Source organism: Pocillopora verrucosa, chromosome 12, assembly GCF_036669915.1.
Source record: "Pocillopora verrucosa isolate sample1 chromosome 12, ASM3666991v2, whole genome shotgun sequence".
NCBI lineage: Eukaryota > Metazoa > Cnidaria > Anthozoa > Scleractinia > Pocilloporidae > Pocillopora > Pocillopora verrucosa.
Window position 1 is genome coordinate 12,272,040 of NC_089323.1, and position 17,810 is coordinate 12,289,849.

The window sequence follows — 17,810 nt, forward strand, 5'->3', positions numbered from 1 at the left end:
GATTTTTACATAAAGAGGCCATTTTTCTAAAACAAAAAAACAAAAAACCAAAAAAAAAAAAAAACGATTTTTTTTAAAGCGGATATTGAAATATTTATCGAGGCTAAGTGGTCTAAAACTTCTACCAATACAAAAAAATCACTATGGCCAATATAAAATATCACTTATAAACAAATGAGCAATTTCCGAGGAAAAAAAAAATGATATCTATTTTGAAAATATATACCAGCGGTCTTTCTGGCTCGCGCACTCTGACACGTTTTTTTCGCAAGTTGTCTGGTCACAGTTCTTGAATATTCTACAGAAACACATCACATTTTTCCTCCTTCTTAGGTCTGAAGTCAAGACATAATTCTAATTCTTTTGGCATTTTTCGGTTGAAGTAATTTATCCTTAGACAGCCGTCTAAAGTTGATAAATTTCGTTGCAAATTTTTCTCAGACATGGAGTCTCACAAAGCTAAGGCAATCCAGGATTGCAAAGGATTGTCTTCGCTCTATGATTGATCTAGACAGTTCGTGACATTTTCCTCACAAATCAGTTTCAAGAGTAGGCCCTGAAACACGACTTATTCACTTGCCTTTCCATGCGCCGCGCCTCGCGCACTTTCCATGACTTAATTTGAGCTCTCATTGGTTCTCATAAAATTTGCATGGCTTTAATTGGCTGTGATAATTACCCCGGTCCAATAACACTCAACTTAAAAGCTTATTTGTTTTTATTCTCGTTCCCCACGCAACCAAACGGTGCCATGTTGCTTCGAAAAAAAATGCGACATGACGTGTATTTTATTGCCTCAAGACATAGCGACTCCAAAATTGTGAGCGAAACCGGTTCATCATTTTACGTCAATCAACGAATGCCCTTTTTTCGTGCTCTCCTTCCTCACCGTGCCGAGCCGTTGAGTTTGCGCTGATGAAAAAATTTGAAAGAAATGAAAAGGATCAGAAGTTTCGAGAGGGTAAATCATTTGTGCTGCTGGGGCTAACATCGATATCATGGCTTATGAATAGATTTTCTCTCCAAATCACATCATTTTGTGCCTTGAGTTCCGTTTCCAAAGGTAGAAATAGAAAGCTAGCGATGAAAAACCTTTCTTCTTCAATGAAGGTTTTTTTTTTCATTCGCTGAAGTATTTGAAAATTGTGGGAATATATAGGCTATCTCACAGTATAGAATTGATTAGTCAAAAGCCTTCAGTTTAAATGGTAAACCCATTAGAATTAAAGTTTGTAAAACGGAAATAATATTTTAAAATCAATTTGGCACCCGTCTGTTCTCCCGCGCAACATCCCGTGTGGGTTGTTACACCAGTAAACCGATAGGAAATGCGGTTTATTGCTTAAATATTCCAAGAAAGTTTTAAGAATTGAAAAACTACCCTCATTTCGGAGAAAACCACAAAACATAAATTCCGGAATATTTTAAGATCCCAAAAAGGTAATAATAGAACAGAAAACAGCCAAGGAAAGATAGGTTTAACATGGATTACAAGAGAAGAACGTAAGGAAGTAGGGCTAAATTTTACACGATTTCCAACCCGAACAAAGCAAAACCAAACCCTGCGGATGTGAAAGAACTGCAAAACTGTCGACTAATTTACTAAACGTGCACGCAAGAAATTAAAAACTACGTCATTGAAAGAATACATGAAAGGCCTTTTTTTAAAACAGTTTTTAGTGGCACCAGTACCAGGTAGACCCTACTGAAACTTATAACCTCTATAAATTATGTACACCGTGTAAAGATTACCGTGACTTAAGCTCAAAGTGTTTTCGTTCGAACGAAAAGGGACTAAATCAGTTTAAAATAAATTCAGTTCCATCAGGAACGGATCCCAGTGTTTTTTTCCTCAAAAGACGTTGGCCGCTGAAACAAATGCCCTATGCCAGCTGATATCCACTTGGCCATCATTTCTGCTGCGATCTCTCGAGCAATGAAGCATATCGAATCGCCAAACGATGCTCTGCGAACCTCTTTTAGGTACGAAAACTTACCGACAGATTACCGACCGTCGGCTGCCTGACAGTCAATATTTCATGATATAATTTATACAACCCACAACTCGAGAAAAAATGGATTGAAATTGCGTCAATTTACATTTTTCCCCAATTATGCACTTTTTATTGAGCGTGGTTGCCAAAATGCTTCGTTCTGCGGATCCCTTTGTTTTGAGCTGACTGAACAAAAATCGTTGGATAGCTCGCACGGTGTTAAGTGTCTTCTAGCAGAATGTCTTCAGCTTCATATTTCAATTCTTCTAGGAGTTCAACAATGAGATCCACAAGCTTCTGTAGACTGAAAAAAAAAACATAATTCTTCAATAAACTCAAAACAAAGGAGTTACGTTATGATGTTCTGACCCAATCAGTTCCTACACTCGAGAAACTGTCTAAAGAAGGCTACAAAATAAAAACTGGGTAAACTAGAAAAATACGCTGCAGTCAAAACATAGTGATCAATATAATAGAGGAGACTAACTCTATATCGTGAGATAAACGATAAAATGTTCATTTATTTACAAAATCACGATGAACAACATTTTTTTGGAAATAGGACAAGAAAGATGGGAAGTTTTGAGCTTGGTAAAAAAATAGATGTTTTTGTCTTGTCACCAGCATGGGACAGAGAAAAAAATCTGAATTTTTTTTTAATACCAAAGAGCAAGGTGTCATTACCTTAACTTAACTGCAGTTGTCTCACCAGCTTTACTTTCATTGGAAGGATCTGATGCAGAATTTTGTTGTGCTATTTGGAACTGAGCTGTCTAATAAATAAAAGAGTTATTTTTTACATACAATTAAAACTTTATCTAATAATAATAAATAGATGCTTTATAATAATGATAAATGCTCACATAAACTACTTATTTGCTACTACTTTAACTTTTAAGTGCAATAATTGAAAATGATTCATATCATTCATAATGTCCATGGCAAGGAGAAAATTTTCCAGCAAAGGTTGATAATTTGGTAGTAAGGTTGCCTTGTAACCTGTCACATAATAATGAACAATATGTCTTCCTACCAAAGCTTCCAAGAAGAAAATATTTCTTACACGTTCTGTTCACCAATATCTCCCAAGACCTTTTTCTTTTTTTCTTCAGAGCTGCCATCGAAGCAATACGACCCATTTCCCACTCAATTATTGTTTTTGTTTTTGTTTTTTTTTTCTGTATGATGAATAATGTCTACCATGTTTTGTAATTCTTTTTTCTTTCTTTTTTTTTTATCTCAGGGGCAGTGCCGTAAATTGGCCACCATAAGCGTAAAAAAGCTGACAATTCAAGCATTAGCCCTTCGTCAGAGCAAAGGGATAATAATAACTATTCTTTTTGTATCTTGTATTTTCCATTTATATTGTATATTGTATTTATTTAGTGTATTAGTATAATATGAATCATACCCAAGAAAACTGTTTAGAAAAAAAACACTTATGATACTTGAGGAACCCCTAACATATGTAAATCAATGATCTCATGATTACCACCTAGGTTTTCATATTGTGCATGTAACAGCTGGGAAATTTTGCTCTATGGCTTTAATAGCAGTCTTAACCCCTCGCACTTGAAAATCAGTATGCATATTCTCTATACTGTTCTATACCAGTACATTCCCTTAAAGGTGCTAACAAGTAGAATTTCTTTAACAATCAAGAGCTTCTTTAGCTGGTGCTCAATCATTTTCATAATTCTCATGAGCTTAAGCCTTTACAGGCTAACATCAGTATTCATATTCTCCATACTGTTCTCTGCACATTTATCAATGTGCTGACAAAGAGAATTTGTTCAACAATCAAAAGTTTCTTTAGTTGGTGATTATTTCCTTTATTCTCATGACATCAATGTGTGATTCAGTGGAGATAATGTAGGGAGAAATTAGATGTTAGTCACTCTAAGGGGTTAAAGGGTTAATGAGTGATTCAAAAGTGATACTGTAATGGGAAATTAGATGCTTAGTCACTCTTAATGTCCAAAAAGTTAGAGGAAAAAATAGAAACTAGAACAAACCAAATCAACTGTAAGGAGATTTTTGGTAAAAGAACTGGTGAGGAAATCTTTTTTTTTTTAACCTTCATTTGCTCACTTACCAGTTCCAGTTTCTCTTTTTCTTTCAGTTGAATTTTTCTGATTAGTTCTGCAATACTGGTATATCCAGCCTCCCTTAACTTTGTTTCAATTGTAATAACATCACTCGATATCTTATTGAATTTCTGTGTTATGTCATGCACCAGTTGCCGATATGATGGGAAGTCATAGTCAAGAGCACTCGCAAGATATTCTTTGAAACCGCTGAAAGAGAATGAACAACAAATTTGGTCACAAAAAATACAATAGCAAACCGACAAACAACGACAACAACAACAACAACAACAACAACAACAAAACTATAACCATTCTTAGCTCCAACACTTCTCATAAAACAAAACGTTTGTTTGACAAGGAATAGCCGATAGAATGCAAAAAAATGCACGGAAAGGCACAACGTGCTTTCAATTAAGGAAGGTGCTTTACCCTAAATGATGGAAAGCAAGATTTACCTGTCAAATGTTCTGTACGTCTTTACCCTTTCTTCTTGAAGAGTAAAAAACTGCTTGATCAGTTCCTTATGACTCATAGCTGACGCAAGGAATATTTACCGCGTTACATTTGGCTCAGCGATGAAGACGATGATGATCAAAATCATCAGGCGTTCTAAGCGTATACACTCGAAAAGACTGGGTATGAATCAGGACAGTACTCTCCCCGACTCCCCCGATTTGGATCTCGGTCACTAGTTGAACAAAAATGGCGGATCATCCAGACATTCCGTCGAATGTCACTTATAAACAGCTTCATGAACGGTTTGTGAGTGATTTGAATGGCACATCGGTGTTTGAAATCGGCAAAGTTGCTAGTGCTGCGCCAATTGGTATTTTTCTTAGGTCAATCTTATTTAATATATTGTTTGCGAAGCAAGAAAACCTTACTGGTTCAGTCTTCTGTTGGTGAGTATAACACACTTTTCTTTGAAAGTGCAAACACTCGAAAATCGAGATCTCTTACAGTAGTGATAAAAAAAAATCGAGCTGAAGATATTTTGCTATGGAAATAACGATGACTGTTCTCATTCAAAAACTGCTGTATTTCAAGGAAAAAGTGTTATTAATCGGTGCGCTAGCTGTAGATTTCCAACTCGATATAATTTGAAGTATTCTGCTGATATGCCTAATAAATTCGGATTTTTAAGAAAAGAAGCTAGCAGCGGAAATTTTCTGCTAACTATGCCAATTTTCGAGCGCTTAGACTCAACTTCGAGTATAGAATAGCTGGCTTTATGATATGGACTACTTCGATGAGTCCACGCTTTTCGATTTCCTCTCCATCAAGGAAAAATCTGCCTAGTTGTCCAATAGATCAACGAGAGTTTTTAAAACTTAGGAAGTTTCATGACAGTCCCTGGCAAACTTATGAAATTATGGGATCCTAAACTGATGGTAATTCTCATAAGAAATATGAGTTTTGGCAAGTTTTGGGCTCCATAATTTCATGCATTGGAAGTTGGTAACAGATACCACTAAAACTTAGCATGTTTTCAAAACTCAGCATTGTAAATGGAAATATGGAAGATTTTACAAAGTTTGTGTTGAAAATCAAAGAAACTGAAATAAATTTGGCAACAACCAGCATAATTTGTAACTTGCAACCCTTTTCCTCCCATGATCTGATTGTCAATTCTCCCTTCTTGCTGCTACACATTTCTATGTAAATTAATTACGAGAATTTGGTGTTAGATCAAGTTGACTTCTACCCAATAAGTTTGAATATTCTCATTACCTGTTTTCTGGATAATGTATGGATATTGTAGGGAGAAGTTACATGTTACACTGTAATCACTTCTTTGAATTAAATGGTTAACAGATGTTTTCTTCTGTGCATAGTTCTATCCCAAGCCCTAGGTGCTGCAGTTGCTTTTGAGTATTAGACCCAGTACCTTAACCCTTTAATCCGTAACAGTGACTAGCATCTAATTTCTCCTTACAATATCGCCCCTAAATCACACATTAAGGTAACAAGAATAAAGGAAATGGTTACCAACTAAAGAAGTTCTGGATTATGACACAATTTCTTCTCATCAGCTCCTGAGGGAATGTATAGGGAACAGTATGGAGAATATGCATGCTTATGTTAGGATGGAAAGGGTTAAAAGAAACTGTTGAAATGAACTTTTTGTCAAGTAGAACATATTTTTGTTGACTTTTTTTTCTTTTGTAGCATAGTCTTTCTGTTGGAGTATTGTACCCTGGTGGTCCCCTCATTCCTGGCACTGACCATTCTGGCCGATCACATAAATATGCTAATTACAACCTGTTTATGTCTATCAATGGGAATGTTGTTCCTGCAAGCACTGAACACCAGTAAACTTCAAAAACAGAAATTTCAAGCAATACTATCTGCTGACATGTCTGGAAGACTGCCTTTTATTGGAAGCTTCAGAGCGTATGTAGTGATTGCTACAGCCATCTGTATACTTGCTGTTGACTTTGTCATATTTCCTCGGCGCTTCGCCAAAGCAGAAACATATGGAAGTGGACTGATGGACATGGGAGTTGGAGCATTTATATTTTCTAATGCTATAGTATCACAAGAAGCAAGAAGTGTTCATTCAACTGAAACATTGAGCAGCTTTTTCGGGGTACTATTTAGATCTTTGAGGTCTTCTTTACCATTACTAGTACTTGGTTTTCTGCGTCTGATTTCTGTCAAAGGAACAGATTATCAAGAGCATGCAAGTGAGTACGGGGTTCACTGGAACTTTTTCTTCACTTTATTTGTTGTAAGGGTGAGTAAAAAAATGTTCTTTTACTATAAATTGCTCAGTAAATAGTTTTTTTCAATGGCACACTTTTCAACTGAGCGTGGTAAAACCATAACCAAAGTGATCTCAATAATATATCACAGTAAAGCAAAATATTGCAAGAAGCTCATTAGAACTCAAAGCAAAAACTTTTTTACTGCATGAAGTGCAGGTCTGACTAGCAGAGTTTTTTTCTTTTTTTCATTCATTTTTAATTCTTTCATTAACCATTTAACTCTCAGATCAAATTTGTAATTCTCCTTACTGTCAACCATACTATTCTTTTAATGTTAGTAGTCAGAGAATTTAGAATTGGATCAACTAATTAATTTTTCTTTATTCCCATCACTTATTTGGTCGATATTGCATTGATATTGTAAGGAGAAATTCTGTCTTGGTCACTCACGGGAGTTTAAGGGTTAATTAATTAATTCATTGATTCTGATCATTGATTCATTTATTCATTTGTTCTTTCTTTGTTTCTTTCTTTTTTCAGTTGTTCTTTTATTCCTTCATTCCTTATTTTGTCATTCTTTCTGTCTCTTTCTTACCATCTCTCTTTCTCTCTTTTAGTCAGTCATTCATTCAGTCCATTTGTGTATTCTTTCATTCATCCAATCACTCCTTCCATCTGTCCAGGTCTCAGTCAATGGGCAATCCTTCATTCATGCATTCTCACACTCCCTCCTTTATTTATTCATCTTCATTTAAATCTTCATTTTCTCACCTTGTAGGTAATGTCAACAGTGCTTGTTAGATTCATCCCTGGTCACAGCTGGTATGGTGTAACAGGAATTACTTTAGCTGTCTTGTATCAATACCTCCTTAGCATGGGTGGCTTGAGAGAGTTTATATTAAATGGAACACAAGGAGATGGATCACGCCAAGGATTACTGGATGCAAATAGAGAAGGCCTATGTTCGTGTGTTGGTTATTTAGCTCTGTACCTTATTGCTGTTCAGTTTGGAAAATTTCTCTTTTGTAAACGGTAAGAGTTTATGTGGGGTTAAGCTTTGATTTCATAAATGTAAGATGGTTCATGCTCTTCATCTGTGCTTGGCTTCTCATGTCAGGCACCACCAAAGTATGCAAAGCAAGTTTATAGTTGTGCAAAAGCATTAGATCATCATTTAATTCCTGGAAGTGTATGTAGGTTGTTTCACACAGACATCTAGTCACCTGAAAGAGTAAACTTTGAGCATTCATTTTTTCTAAGCAAAATCATTTCCATGAGTCATCAGAAATAAGTAAAAAGATATTTTGGTGATTGCTCCCTCTCTGCAGAGTTCATGTGGCTCTGGAATATTTTTTGGGTCTGTTTTGACTGACTTGCATGTCTGACTCTATTGACTAAAAAGGTCTGCTTATACTCATAAGTTTAGGTTCAACATCTAAGGGGAACACTGTCTTGTATTTTTCCTTTTACTGAAGTCCTGTCTCTTGTTCCAGCAAAAATTCTACCTACTTTAGTTTGTAACCCCCTTTAAAATTTTTTTAAAGCAATCGTGTCTTAACCCTTTAAGTCCCATGAGTGACCAAAACAGAATTTCTCCTTACAATATCAATACAATATCAACCAGGTAAGTGACGAGAACAAAGAAAAATATCAATTTGGGGATAATTAATTGATCCAATATTAAATTCTCAGAACTGTAAGAATTGTATGGTTGACATTAAGGACAATTGCAAATTTGATGTGGGAGTTAACAGGTTGAAAGACGGCAACGGGATGTCTAGTCAAAACAAAAAAAACCAGCATAAGATAAAATAGCCAATTAACTAATATATTGTTGCATCCAAACTGTTTGTTAAGTACCTCAGGTAATCATTGAATGTATCTGTGTAAGACTTTTTATGATCCTCTTCTGTTGCTTTTTAGGAACACTGTAAGACAGTGGATCAAAGCATTTTTAATCCTAGTCACCATTGATGTTACATTTTATGCATTGGTTCATATATCACAGCAGTTTGTCAGCCCTATTTCAAGAAGAATGGCAAACTTATCATTTGTCCTCTGGCAGGTATGTTTGCAGGACAATGTAGACTTCATAACAAAATGACAGCAAAAACTATAACTCTGATAAATAATAATAAAAGCACACATGAAATCCACACCAATAAAATAACACACATATCTCCAGTAACTTAATTTGTATGAACTTATTTTAAACAATGCTGTTTCTTGTGTCAGGTAGTAGGTACTGTGGTGCTCTAATAAAGTTAACAAATCTGAAAACTAGTTATAGCAAAAATTGAATTCTCACGGCAAGAACATGAATGGAAGAAATAGCAAGCATTGGAAATTTCATGTTGATGCAAACAAATGGCAGTCTGGAAACATTCATATCCATTTACTGTTGCATTTGTTTGTAGGATTAGGAGTATCATAGATGTTCTACCTCAATCATGTAGATCACTGTCATATCTCCAACTGTCAAATTAATTTACTCTACTGTAGCAAAACACAGCTAAGTGGTGGTTGATAACAGGGATTTTACACTGTTGACCTCTTACCACGGTCTGTTAAGCCTGCGAGCAGGTTCTTGTGTTAGTGGTTTGCCTTACAGCCCCTCCTTTGGGCAAAGTTACCTATTGCACCATCTGCAGTTGCTTCTGAAAAAAGTTATTGATACCCCTGTTAATAAGGTAGCCAAATCAAGGATGCTTGTCAGCTGTTTTTTCAGCATTGGTTTTGTTTTGCTTTACTAGAGCTAGTGAAGTAAAATTTATGCTATGCATATGCACCAACCCTTCGACTCCCAGATGTGATTAACCTGTAACTTCTCCCTAAAATATCCATATACTATCCTGTAAACGGGTAATGAGAATACTCAAACTTATCAGGTAGAAGTTGTTATCCTGATTTAAAACCAAATTCTTGTGACTAATTTATGAGGAAATGTGTAGCAGCTAGAGGGGAGAATTTACAATCAGATCTAGGAGTTAAAGGGTTAAGTCCCAGCCAGACCATGGATTTTACGTACATGTTTGTCACTGGCCCTGTTACCTTAAGCTGCCATTTTGAAGAAACTTTATTCAAACAGCCGACGGTAACAGTAACCTCCAAAAAGTCATTTTTCCAATTATGTTGTTGCTTATGTATGTTTTGTTCTTCTTTAGGTGGGATACAATGTTCAACTTATCTCAGAGTTCTTGCTTTGTGATATACTGATAACCGCTGCAAATCACCTGGGCTTGCTTGAAGGCGCAATAACTGGAGGCTGTCATGTTTGTTATCCTGGAAAAGTCCCGGATGAGAATGGCAAAACGTCACGGACCAAGCAGAAGATGCCATGCACATGTTTCATATCAGCTGTTAACCGAAATCAGCTTTTGTTCTTTTTGCTTTCAAATGTATTAACGGGAATGGTGAACTTTTCCATAAAGACAATATTCTGTACTCCACTGAAGGGATTTGTAATAGTTGGTATTTACCTGATGGTGTTAAACTTTTTAATTTCTGTCTTACATCTACGAGGGAAAACTTTGAAACTTTAATGAAATTCATACAGATCACTGGGCATGTCAGGCTATTTTGTACCTTTTATTTTAGCAATAAAATTGTCTTCACATGAAGATATCTGTCATTTAATGAACAGGTTACATTTTGAACCAGTATCAATCAAGTATCAGTAGAGCGTGTTCGCTCCAGCTTAGGAGTGAAAGTTTTTGTTTCGGCCCAACGAACTCCCGTGGAGGAATTGCAGCTCTCTTGCGAGAATAATTGGTGTACTTGATTTTCATTCGCAGCCCAGATAACATTTATTTCATGAAAGACTATGATCTCAGAAATCTGTCATTATTTATGAAGGTATGATGTCTATGGTTGTGCCTGGATTTCATATGATCTTCAAGATCATTTAATCTTTTTAGTTAGAGATCAAGCAATAGATATATCTCATGAAACGTTTTGTTGTGTAGTATTGCTCTGTATTTTTAAGGAATTCTACCGAACGAGTAAAATAACTCAGCGATATTATCCACCGAAACGTTCTTTTAGGAAAGAAAAGCGAAAAACTGAAGAGGCGATTTGTGATAGGTCCTGCGAAGCGCTCTCGTTTGATTGGCTCATGAAACATGAACCTGTCAAACAAGGTTTCAAACGTTTCAAAGGTGAACTTCATCTGCGACCCTTCCGCAAACGAAACCGAGCATGAACACTACTTAAGGCGTTTTCAAAACAAGAGATTTTTAAAATGCAAATACACAAACTAACAAGACCCTTGCGGGACAGGTAATGAAAGAGAATACTTTATTAACTATTTAAATCTGTCATTAATACTCCATGACGTTTTTCTTCTTTCCCTAACAAACGAATAAGTTTTACATCTCTATATAAATGCATAGAGATCACACTGATTGTGCTATGCATAATGACAATGGACAAAGCCACATATTACCAGTAAAAATAATAGAGGAAAAAATTAAATGATCCTATTGACGTAAATGAAGAAGTCTAATACAGTTGAGATATATCAGAATTAAAAGTTTATCAATATTTACAAAGCTGATTCGAATCTATCTGTATATTTTTTTAATTAAAAGGCATTTTCCAGGAAAGAATTCGATATCTTTCGGCAAACATTTTGACCCAGTCTCTTTTTAACCAAATTCTTCCTCAAATGGTACCTAGTTCACTTTACTCATTTTAATTTTTTTATTTGGTGTCATGGTGTCTTTCAAGACACGAGTTAAATTCATGCGGTTTTTTATAAAAACTAGCGTAATTTTTCACTAATTTAAAGCGCCTCTAAACGCCAAACTACCGACACCTTCCTATCTATATCAAATATTTTTCAAACACATTATTTTCGTTTCATGTCACCATTATCAACCAGAAAATCCAAGTATTCAGCGCCTTTACGGATCGTATATATCACTTACAAGCGTAGCATTCCAACTTTCTTTTACGACCTCAAAACACCTGTATGGTGTATTCCAAATATCCACCGAGATCGAAATACGCTGTGTTCACCAAGAACACATTCTGTCCGGTCAGAGATCGTATCGCCCATTGCCGAATAGTCGTTCAGTTAAAGTTGGCCCCGGGCTTCTAAAAAAAACTTACGTCATTGAATAATGACAATGAAAGAATCTTAAAACAAAAAAAAGGAAAAAAAAAATAAGCTCAGAAATGACCCTGTCAAAAGTGAGCAAAATTGGCGTTCTTTCTTTGGCAACTCATTTCTCTCTCCTTCTCAAGAGGTTGTTTAGGTTGTTGGAGCAATGGTTGTTGATGGAACAGTAGTTGTTGGATTTTTTGTGGTTGTTGGTTGTGCTGTGGTTGTTGGTTGTGCTGTGGTTGTTGGTTGTGCTGTGGTTGTTTGTTGTGCTGTGGTTGTTGGTTGTGCTGTGGTTGTTGGTTGTGCTGTGGTTGTTGGTTGTGCTGTGGTTGTTGGTGGAACAGTAGTTGTTAGATTTCCTGTGGTTTTTGGTTGTGTAGTGGTTGTTGGTGCAGTAGTTGTTGGTGGAGCAGTAGTCGATGGATTTTCTGTGATTGTTGGTTGTGCTGTGGTTGTTGGTGCAGTACTTGTTGGTTTTGTTGATTTTGCTGCGGTTGTTGGAGTAGTGGTTGTTGATTTTTCTGTGGTTATTGGCTGCGCTGTGGTTGCTTGAGCAGTGGTTGTCGCTTCTTCTGTGGTTATTGTTTGTGCTGTGGTTACTGGAGCAGTTGTTGTTGGTGGAGCAGAAGTTGTTAGTTTTTCTGGGGTTCTTGGTTGCGCTGTGGTTGTCGGAGCAGTGGTTGCTGATAGGGCTCCAGTCGTTGCTTTCTTTGTGGTTTTTGGTTGTGCTGTAGTTGTTGGTTGTGCTGTGGTAGTATCTTCACCACCTGATGAAATAATGAAAAAACAGAAACATCATCAGCAGCATCATCCCGCCTCCCGCCCATATTTCATCCATACTGGGGGCGGGGGTTGGTCTGTTGCTTCCGAAATGGGAGTTGCAGTGATATTTGTAATTTATTACGGATTTTTTTGGACCAGGTGTGGTTGATGCTTTATATTAGTTATCGTAGCAAAAGTTTAAACTTTCGCGGTTGTCGCCTGAATAGCTGTTAGTCTTTGGCTAGATGGCGGTTCAGTTTCTTTAGCTGTTGCCAAAGTTCTGTTGGTACTTTCTTAGCAGTCGTTATTGCTAAATCAAGGGGATCTTGGAGCCAGCTCATTCATGTTATGGCTTAAGTTGTATTGATTTCTTGGACTTGTTGATATTGAATTCGGTTAATGTGAACTTTCAAGGAATAAATTTTTTTTAATTTTTGGGCAGTTGTGTGATAACAAAACTTGTGCATTCGTCATGATGGGAATTGGAAAAAAAGTTGTGTGGGCTGGAGGTGGGAGGGGCAGAGGTTACTGGCAGACAGTGTCCTTTTTGTTGATGAGTGTGTGGGTGTTTGTGGGGCGGAGGGTGGGCTGGGTGGGCATAATCAGGCATCAAAGGTTGCTCTAGCAGCAAAATATTAACAACCCTAATCTTTCACGATCATGTGCACTATTTTGAAATATTCCTTTCCTGTTTCTTGAGAATTTCAAGCCTTCATATAGTCTGATTTTCACATATTAATATTTGCGTAGTCACCGAACAGATAAGAGATACAACCACCTGAAAAGTAAACAAATGGCCAGTCACGAAACCAATGCTTCGCTTTTTCCCTACAAAAATTCGCTGGTTCCTCATGCAAGCCAATAACAATATACGACACATAAGTCAAAATCAGTTTGTGTAAACCCCTGAACGTTGAAATATATCAATCCGAAGGAACAGTTTTGATCTCAGTCCGCATTTTTTGTCAACAAAATTACACATATCGGTTAAAAAGATGAAACGTATAGACCACGTGCAATTGCAAAGCTGTCAATTATTTCCCTAATCTTGCGCGTGATAAATATTCAAGTGACACCTCATTTACATCTACATCTGCTTTTATTAACTTGGTGAATTCTGTACAGACATCTCGCACACAAAGTGAGAGGCTATATGAAGGCTTGAAATTATATTAGGAACGATTGTGATCAAGAAGCGGGCAAGGAATATTCCACAATAGTGCAAATATGATCGCGGAGAAGCGATTGCGTGACGCTTGGTAAGTTGTAAGATGACATATTACCACGTATCAAACGAAAAAATGGTATAATTTCTAAGTCTACTGCATTTTGTACCCAGTCTGCAGTCTGCATTTTGTACCCGTTCTGCAGTCTTCAGTCTGCAGTCTGCATTTTGTACTGACGGGATTGGTATTGCTGTTTTTGTTCGAGCGAGCCTTAAGTCCGGACCGAAATATTGGAGCTCAAAAAAAAATTTAAGTGAGACTATCTTGGCCGCTATGATTAATGTGAAGACTGTATGTTGAAGAGCTCCCGTGGACAAGCACAATGATGGAGCAATGATTACTTAATACCAACTGAAGACGAACGCAAATGCGTGGCTTACCAATAAGGCTGCCTCTGATGTTCTTCTGCGTGGTGACAGCGTGTGTTGAAATGAACCCGCTACGGGTCCCCTGGGTGTAAAAATTTCGGCTTCTCGATTCAAGTTGCATTTTTAGAAGTTCGGAAATGTGATTTGGGTTATTATTTTATTAAAACATACAAACATTTTATTTCTTTTCACGTGAGTTTCTGACCTTCATCGAAATTAATTTTGACTTTCACTAAGTGGGGAGGGGTAGCATGCGAGATTACTTCCGTTCACGGTCTCCAATGCAACTTCCGTTCACGGTCGACAACTTCCGTCAACATCTGCTTCACCTCAGTACCTCAATCATTACTTTCAGAATGAATGAGCTAAAACTCGAGCAACAACGCCGCCATCTTGCGTGACGTCATTGAGCTCTACCTTGCCGTGAAATACGTGGCTGCTGTAGGACCATATCATTCTGATCCAGAACGTGTTCCCGAAGAGAACAAGGCGTCCGATGACGATAGTGATGCGTCTGAAAGACCTGGCAGTTTGAATTGATTGATTGTGTTCCTAGTGAACTCAGAGGAACTGAAAGAGAGTACATCTGTTTTCTCGAACGGTCCGAGTCGGAAAAAAGGTTTACGTTTAAAGAATATGATTTTAATTACCTGAGTCTCAGAAAAGGTGGATCTTGAATTAAAACCTCAAAATGGCACAGCGAAATTTTAAACTAACGTTAACTTCTTATTTCTTCAATACTTGATTGTGCGGACAGACATCGTAACTCTAAAAAAATCACTCATCTTTAAATGAGATGTTTAATTTTAAATACCTCTGAAATGTTCTTGAAGAGTAGCTTTTCCGGAACCAAAGATTGCAGCTACACCTATTATTATGCCAATAATGACGAGTATTGCTAGCAGCAATAACCAAAGTTGCCACACTCGAGCTCGAAAATTGCATATAAAATATCTTTTGTGACAACAATCGCAGCTTGCCGAAGAGAATCGGTCTTTCGCAACATGATCTCCATCCTCGTCGATTGTAAGAGTAAATGAAGGTTCGAGTGGCCGTAGATGTTCAGCAGACATTTCGAGCAGTTTGAGCAATAATCTTAACAGTACGTTCTTCAGACTTTGAAGTTTTGACTACTGAGATGACTCTTTTGATTGCGTTTGTCACGTGCGAATGATATGGAAAAGACAGACCTCATGCTATGATAAGGAGCCAAAGGTTTATCCTTAGTGTTCGCCCTCTCCTCTCGGAACTTAGGGTGTTCGCTCCTTAATTTCACATCTTTGATATCCTCACTAATTCTGGCTGCCTAGGTTTCCTGGTGGGAAGAATCTCGTTTTAAATAATTTTCCTTTATTTTCCGTCCCTCTTATCAATCAGATATATTTCGTAGCTATGGTATTTATTAAATCTACCAGTGCATTGAAAAAATAATAATGATAATTATGATATTAAAAGCTAAGTTTTTCGTTTGTCTCACGATGTAGTCACGTGTGATGCACGTGACTAAATCGTGAGACAAACGAAAAACTTAGTTTTTATTGTTATTCAGCACGATGAATAACCACAACCTTTTCTACGAAGATAATTATGATATTGATAATTTTCTCGCTTCTCGTTTCTCAAACTACTCCTTCTAATGACTATTTTTCAAGTATTTGTTGTTCTCTCAAACGGGCCTGGTTGGAAGATTCCAGTATAAAGGTCGCTTAAGCTTTCTGATGATAATTTTTCAGATATAGACATTAAATGGCAGTTGTACATCCTAGTCCTCCAAATAGGCATCATCTTGGGTCGCAAATGGATATGTTGGATTAGGGATTTTCGATGGAAGTTTCCGGATCTACAAATTTTTGCGACTGCAAAATTGCGATGCTGTAGAGGAATTTTGTGCTAATTTCCTTAATTTAACTGGGTTCGGTAACCAGTGGGGGGTGGGGAGGGAGGGAGACAGAGAGTCACTGCGACCCACTTCCCGTTACACGTTCTCCCATCTCTCTTCCCTTCTTCCCCCCTCCCCTGCCTCCCAACTCTTCCCAACCCCCCCCCCCCCCCCATTATATTACTCCCGTCTTCAGGTTTCAGGTTCTAAAAAAGGATCAGAAACCTGGGTTTTGGTAAGCCGTACCAAAATGCATCAATCCCAACCATTTTCTGGCGTTGATTTTTACGGGGGAGGGGCGGTAGTTTTGTCAAGATTAACACCATTCCTGTCCGGTTTTTTACTATCGATTCTAACATCTCACTATAGAGGTGAAATTCTCAGCGCACTATGCAATACACTTCATTTTAACAATCCCTAATATACTAGCATGAAATTACGCCATCTAGAAATGAAACCGAGAAACCAAACGTAGTGTTAAGAGTTCAGTACTCCTTTGTAATTCCCTGCTTCTAGTTTCACTAATCGCATATCGCGGGGAATTGTGATATTTACGTTGTTTTCATTGTGTTAGTAATAACGCATCTGACAAACTTAGTGGCTTCCACGTGATGAAATGCTTATATGTCAATAGACGAACGAAATTATGTAATACGTCGTTGTCGTAACGCCGCCGATGAATTGTTAAACCGTTAATATTTTTTCAACGTTTAGCATAACTGTTCGGCTGGTTATTGCATCGTTCAATTTTTCTGAATTTCCTCAAAATCATCCCTAAAAACGCAGGGGTGCAGGGACAATAATTTGTTTTGTTTGAACTTAAAATTTTCACTACGGGGTATTTTGAACCATGCTGTTCCTCGTGTGACCAAGCCTAGAAACTTGTGATAAGGAATGAAAGGTCATTTTCCATGGCGGGAAGCTGTTCTTCATGGAACGATGGATTGCTGTCGTTGTTGTCAAAGACGTAGAAGTAGAAATAAATCATTATTTTAATTTGTTTTGAGTGAAAAGCGGAAAAGAGGGAATTGTAGAGGCCGTGCGAGCGTACGGAAATGTATTAGTGTAAAAGAGTTCGACATCAGAATAGCATAGTATCCAGTATCAAAGTAGAAATTGAGAAGCCTAAATATGTAAGGAAATCGCAAAGGGAAGGGTTCTGCTCTTAAAAAAACAGAAATCTGAAGGTCTGTCGCTATCCAAAGCCCTTCTCAGCCCACTTTTTAGATTCACTGTCTCGTTTGTTGATGGTGTCATGCGAGTGAGGTGTGGCGGGGTTCAATTCTGTTTATAGTTAGTTGAAAGAAAATGCAAATACTGAATTAAGAAAGGATGAAGTATATACACTATGAGCTGCATTGCAGGCAAGCCTTCCAGCTGCAAAAGCAAAACTTATTATGTTGCCACCTACTTGTATTGTCAAAGCATGTGCCAAATATCTGTTTCGACGAGATTGATGAACAGTGCAGAAGTCTATGTGTACAGAAACTTGGAACTGGTGGCTTTTATGTCTTACATGTAATTAGGAATAGTACCAAGTCTTCCCTTGAAGATTTCAGTAGGAGCAGGTTCTTAAAGAAGTGTTAGGTTGAGCTCCTGACTTGCTTGATTTCATGGCCACTGTGAGTGTACTGTTGTACAAGAAGATGGAAGTCAAGTATTTCCATTTTGTGTGA

The 17,810-nt window shown here is 37.3% G+C and overlaps 3 protein-coding genes across 5 annotated transcripts; 1 reads left to right on the plus strand and 2 right to left on the minus strand.

Annotated features, from left to right (window-relative positions):
* Positions 1 to 1,213: 1,213 nt before the first annotated feature.
* Positions 1,214 to 4,682, minus strand: LOC131785102 (required for excision 1-B domain-containing protein). The gene is made up of 4 exons (XM_059101946.2): positions 4,540 to 4,682; positions 4,090 to 4,291; positions 2,679 to 2,767; positions 1,214 to 2,298 (listed from the first exon to the last, which is right to left on the minus strand). The coding sequence occupies exons 1-4, from the start codon at positions 4,614 to 4,616 to the stop codon at positions 2,214 to 2,216; spliced, it is 453 nt and encodes a 150-aa protein (XP_058957929.2). The 5' UTR covers positions 4,617 to 4,682; the 3' UTR covers positions 1,214 to 2,213.
* Positions 4,683 to 4,786: 104 nt separating this feature from the next.
* On the plus strand, positions 4,787 to 10,412 carry LOC131785101 (phosphatidylinositol-glycan biosynthesis class W protein). 2 transcript variants are annotated; one of them, XM_066159456.1, is made up of 5 exons: positions 4,787 to 4,986; positions 6,254 to 6,821; positions 7,571 to 7,824; positions 8,716 to 8,857; positions 9,957 to 10,412. In XM_066159456.1, the coding sequence occupies exons 1-5, from the start codon at positions 4,787 to 4,789 to the stop codon at positions 10,332 to 10,334; spliced, it is 1,542 nt and encodes a 513-aa protein (XP_066015553.1). In that variant the 3' UTR covers positions 10,335 to 10,412. The 2 variants fall into 2 exon arrangements, with proteins under 2 accessions (XP_066015553.1, XP_058957928.2); XM_059101945.2 differs by having other exon boundaries at positions 4,788 to 4,986; positions 6,259 to 6,821.
* Positions 10,413 to 11,082: 670 nt separating this feature from the next.
* LOC131785090 (salivary glue protein Sgs-3) lies at positions 11,083 to 15,387 on the minus strand. 2 transcript variants are annotated; one of them, XM_066159457.1, is made up of 2 exons: positions 15,070 to 15,387; positions 11,083 to 12,666 (listed from the first exon to the last, which is right to left on the minus strand). In XM_066159457.1, the coding sequence occupies exons 1-2, from the start codon at positions 15,326 to 15,328 to the stop codon at positions 12,047 to 12,049; spliced, it is 879 nt and encodes a 292-aa protein (XP_066015554.1). In that variant the 5' UTR covers positions 15,329 to 15,387; the 3' UTR covers positions 11,083 to 12,046. The 2 variants fall into 2 exon arrangements, with proteins under 2 accessions (XP_066015554.1, XP_066015555.1); XM_066159458.1 differs by lacking the exon at positions 15,070 to 15,387 and adding an exon at positions 14,268 to 15,033.
* Between the last annotated feature and the right edge of the window lie 2,423 nt (positions 15,388 to 17,810).

Bases quoted from the DNA above. Each gene is read 5' to 3' on its own strand.
- LOC131785102 (XM_059101946.2), bottom strand. From the start codon at position 4,616: ATGAGTCATAAGGAACTGATCAAGCAGTTTTTTACTCTTCAAGAAGAA. The intron at 2,768-4,089 runs GTAAGTGAGCAA...TTTATTTATTAG, and splicing joins AAAAAGAGAAACTGGAACTG to ACAGCTCAGTTCCAAATAGC. The intron at 2,299-2,678 runs GTAATGACACCT...TTTTTTTTTCAG, and splicing joins ACAACTGCAGTTAAGTTAAG to TCTACAGAAGCTTGTGGATC.
- LOC131785101 (XM_066159456.1), top strand. From the start codon at position 4,787: ATGGCGGATCATCCAGACATTCCGTCGAATGTCACTTATAAACAGCTT. The intron at 7,825-8,715 runs GTAAGAGTTTAT...GTTGCTTTTTAG, and splicing joins AAATTTCTCTTTTGTAAACG to GAACACTGTAAGACAGTGGA. The intron at 8,858-9,956 runs GTATGTTTGCAG...GTTCTTCTTTAG, and splicing joins TATCATTTGTCCTCTGGCAG to GTGGGATACAATGTTCAACT.
- LOC131785090 (XM_066159457.1), bottom strand. From the start codon at position 15,328: ATGTCTGCTGAACATCTACGGCCACTCGAACCTTCATTTACTCTTACA. The intron at 12,667-15,069 runs GTATTTAAAATT...TTATTTCATCAG, and splicing joins TCTTCAAGAACATTTCAGAG to GTGGTGAAGATACTACCACA.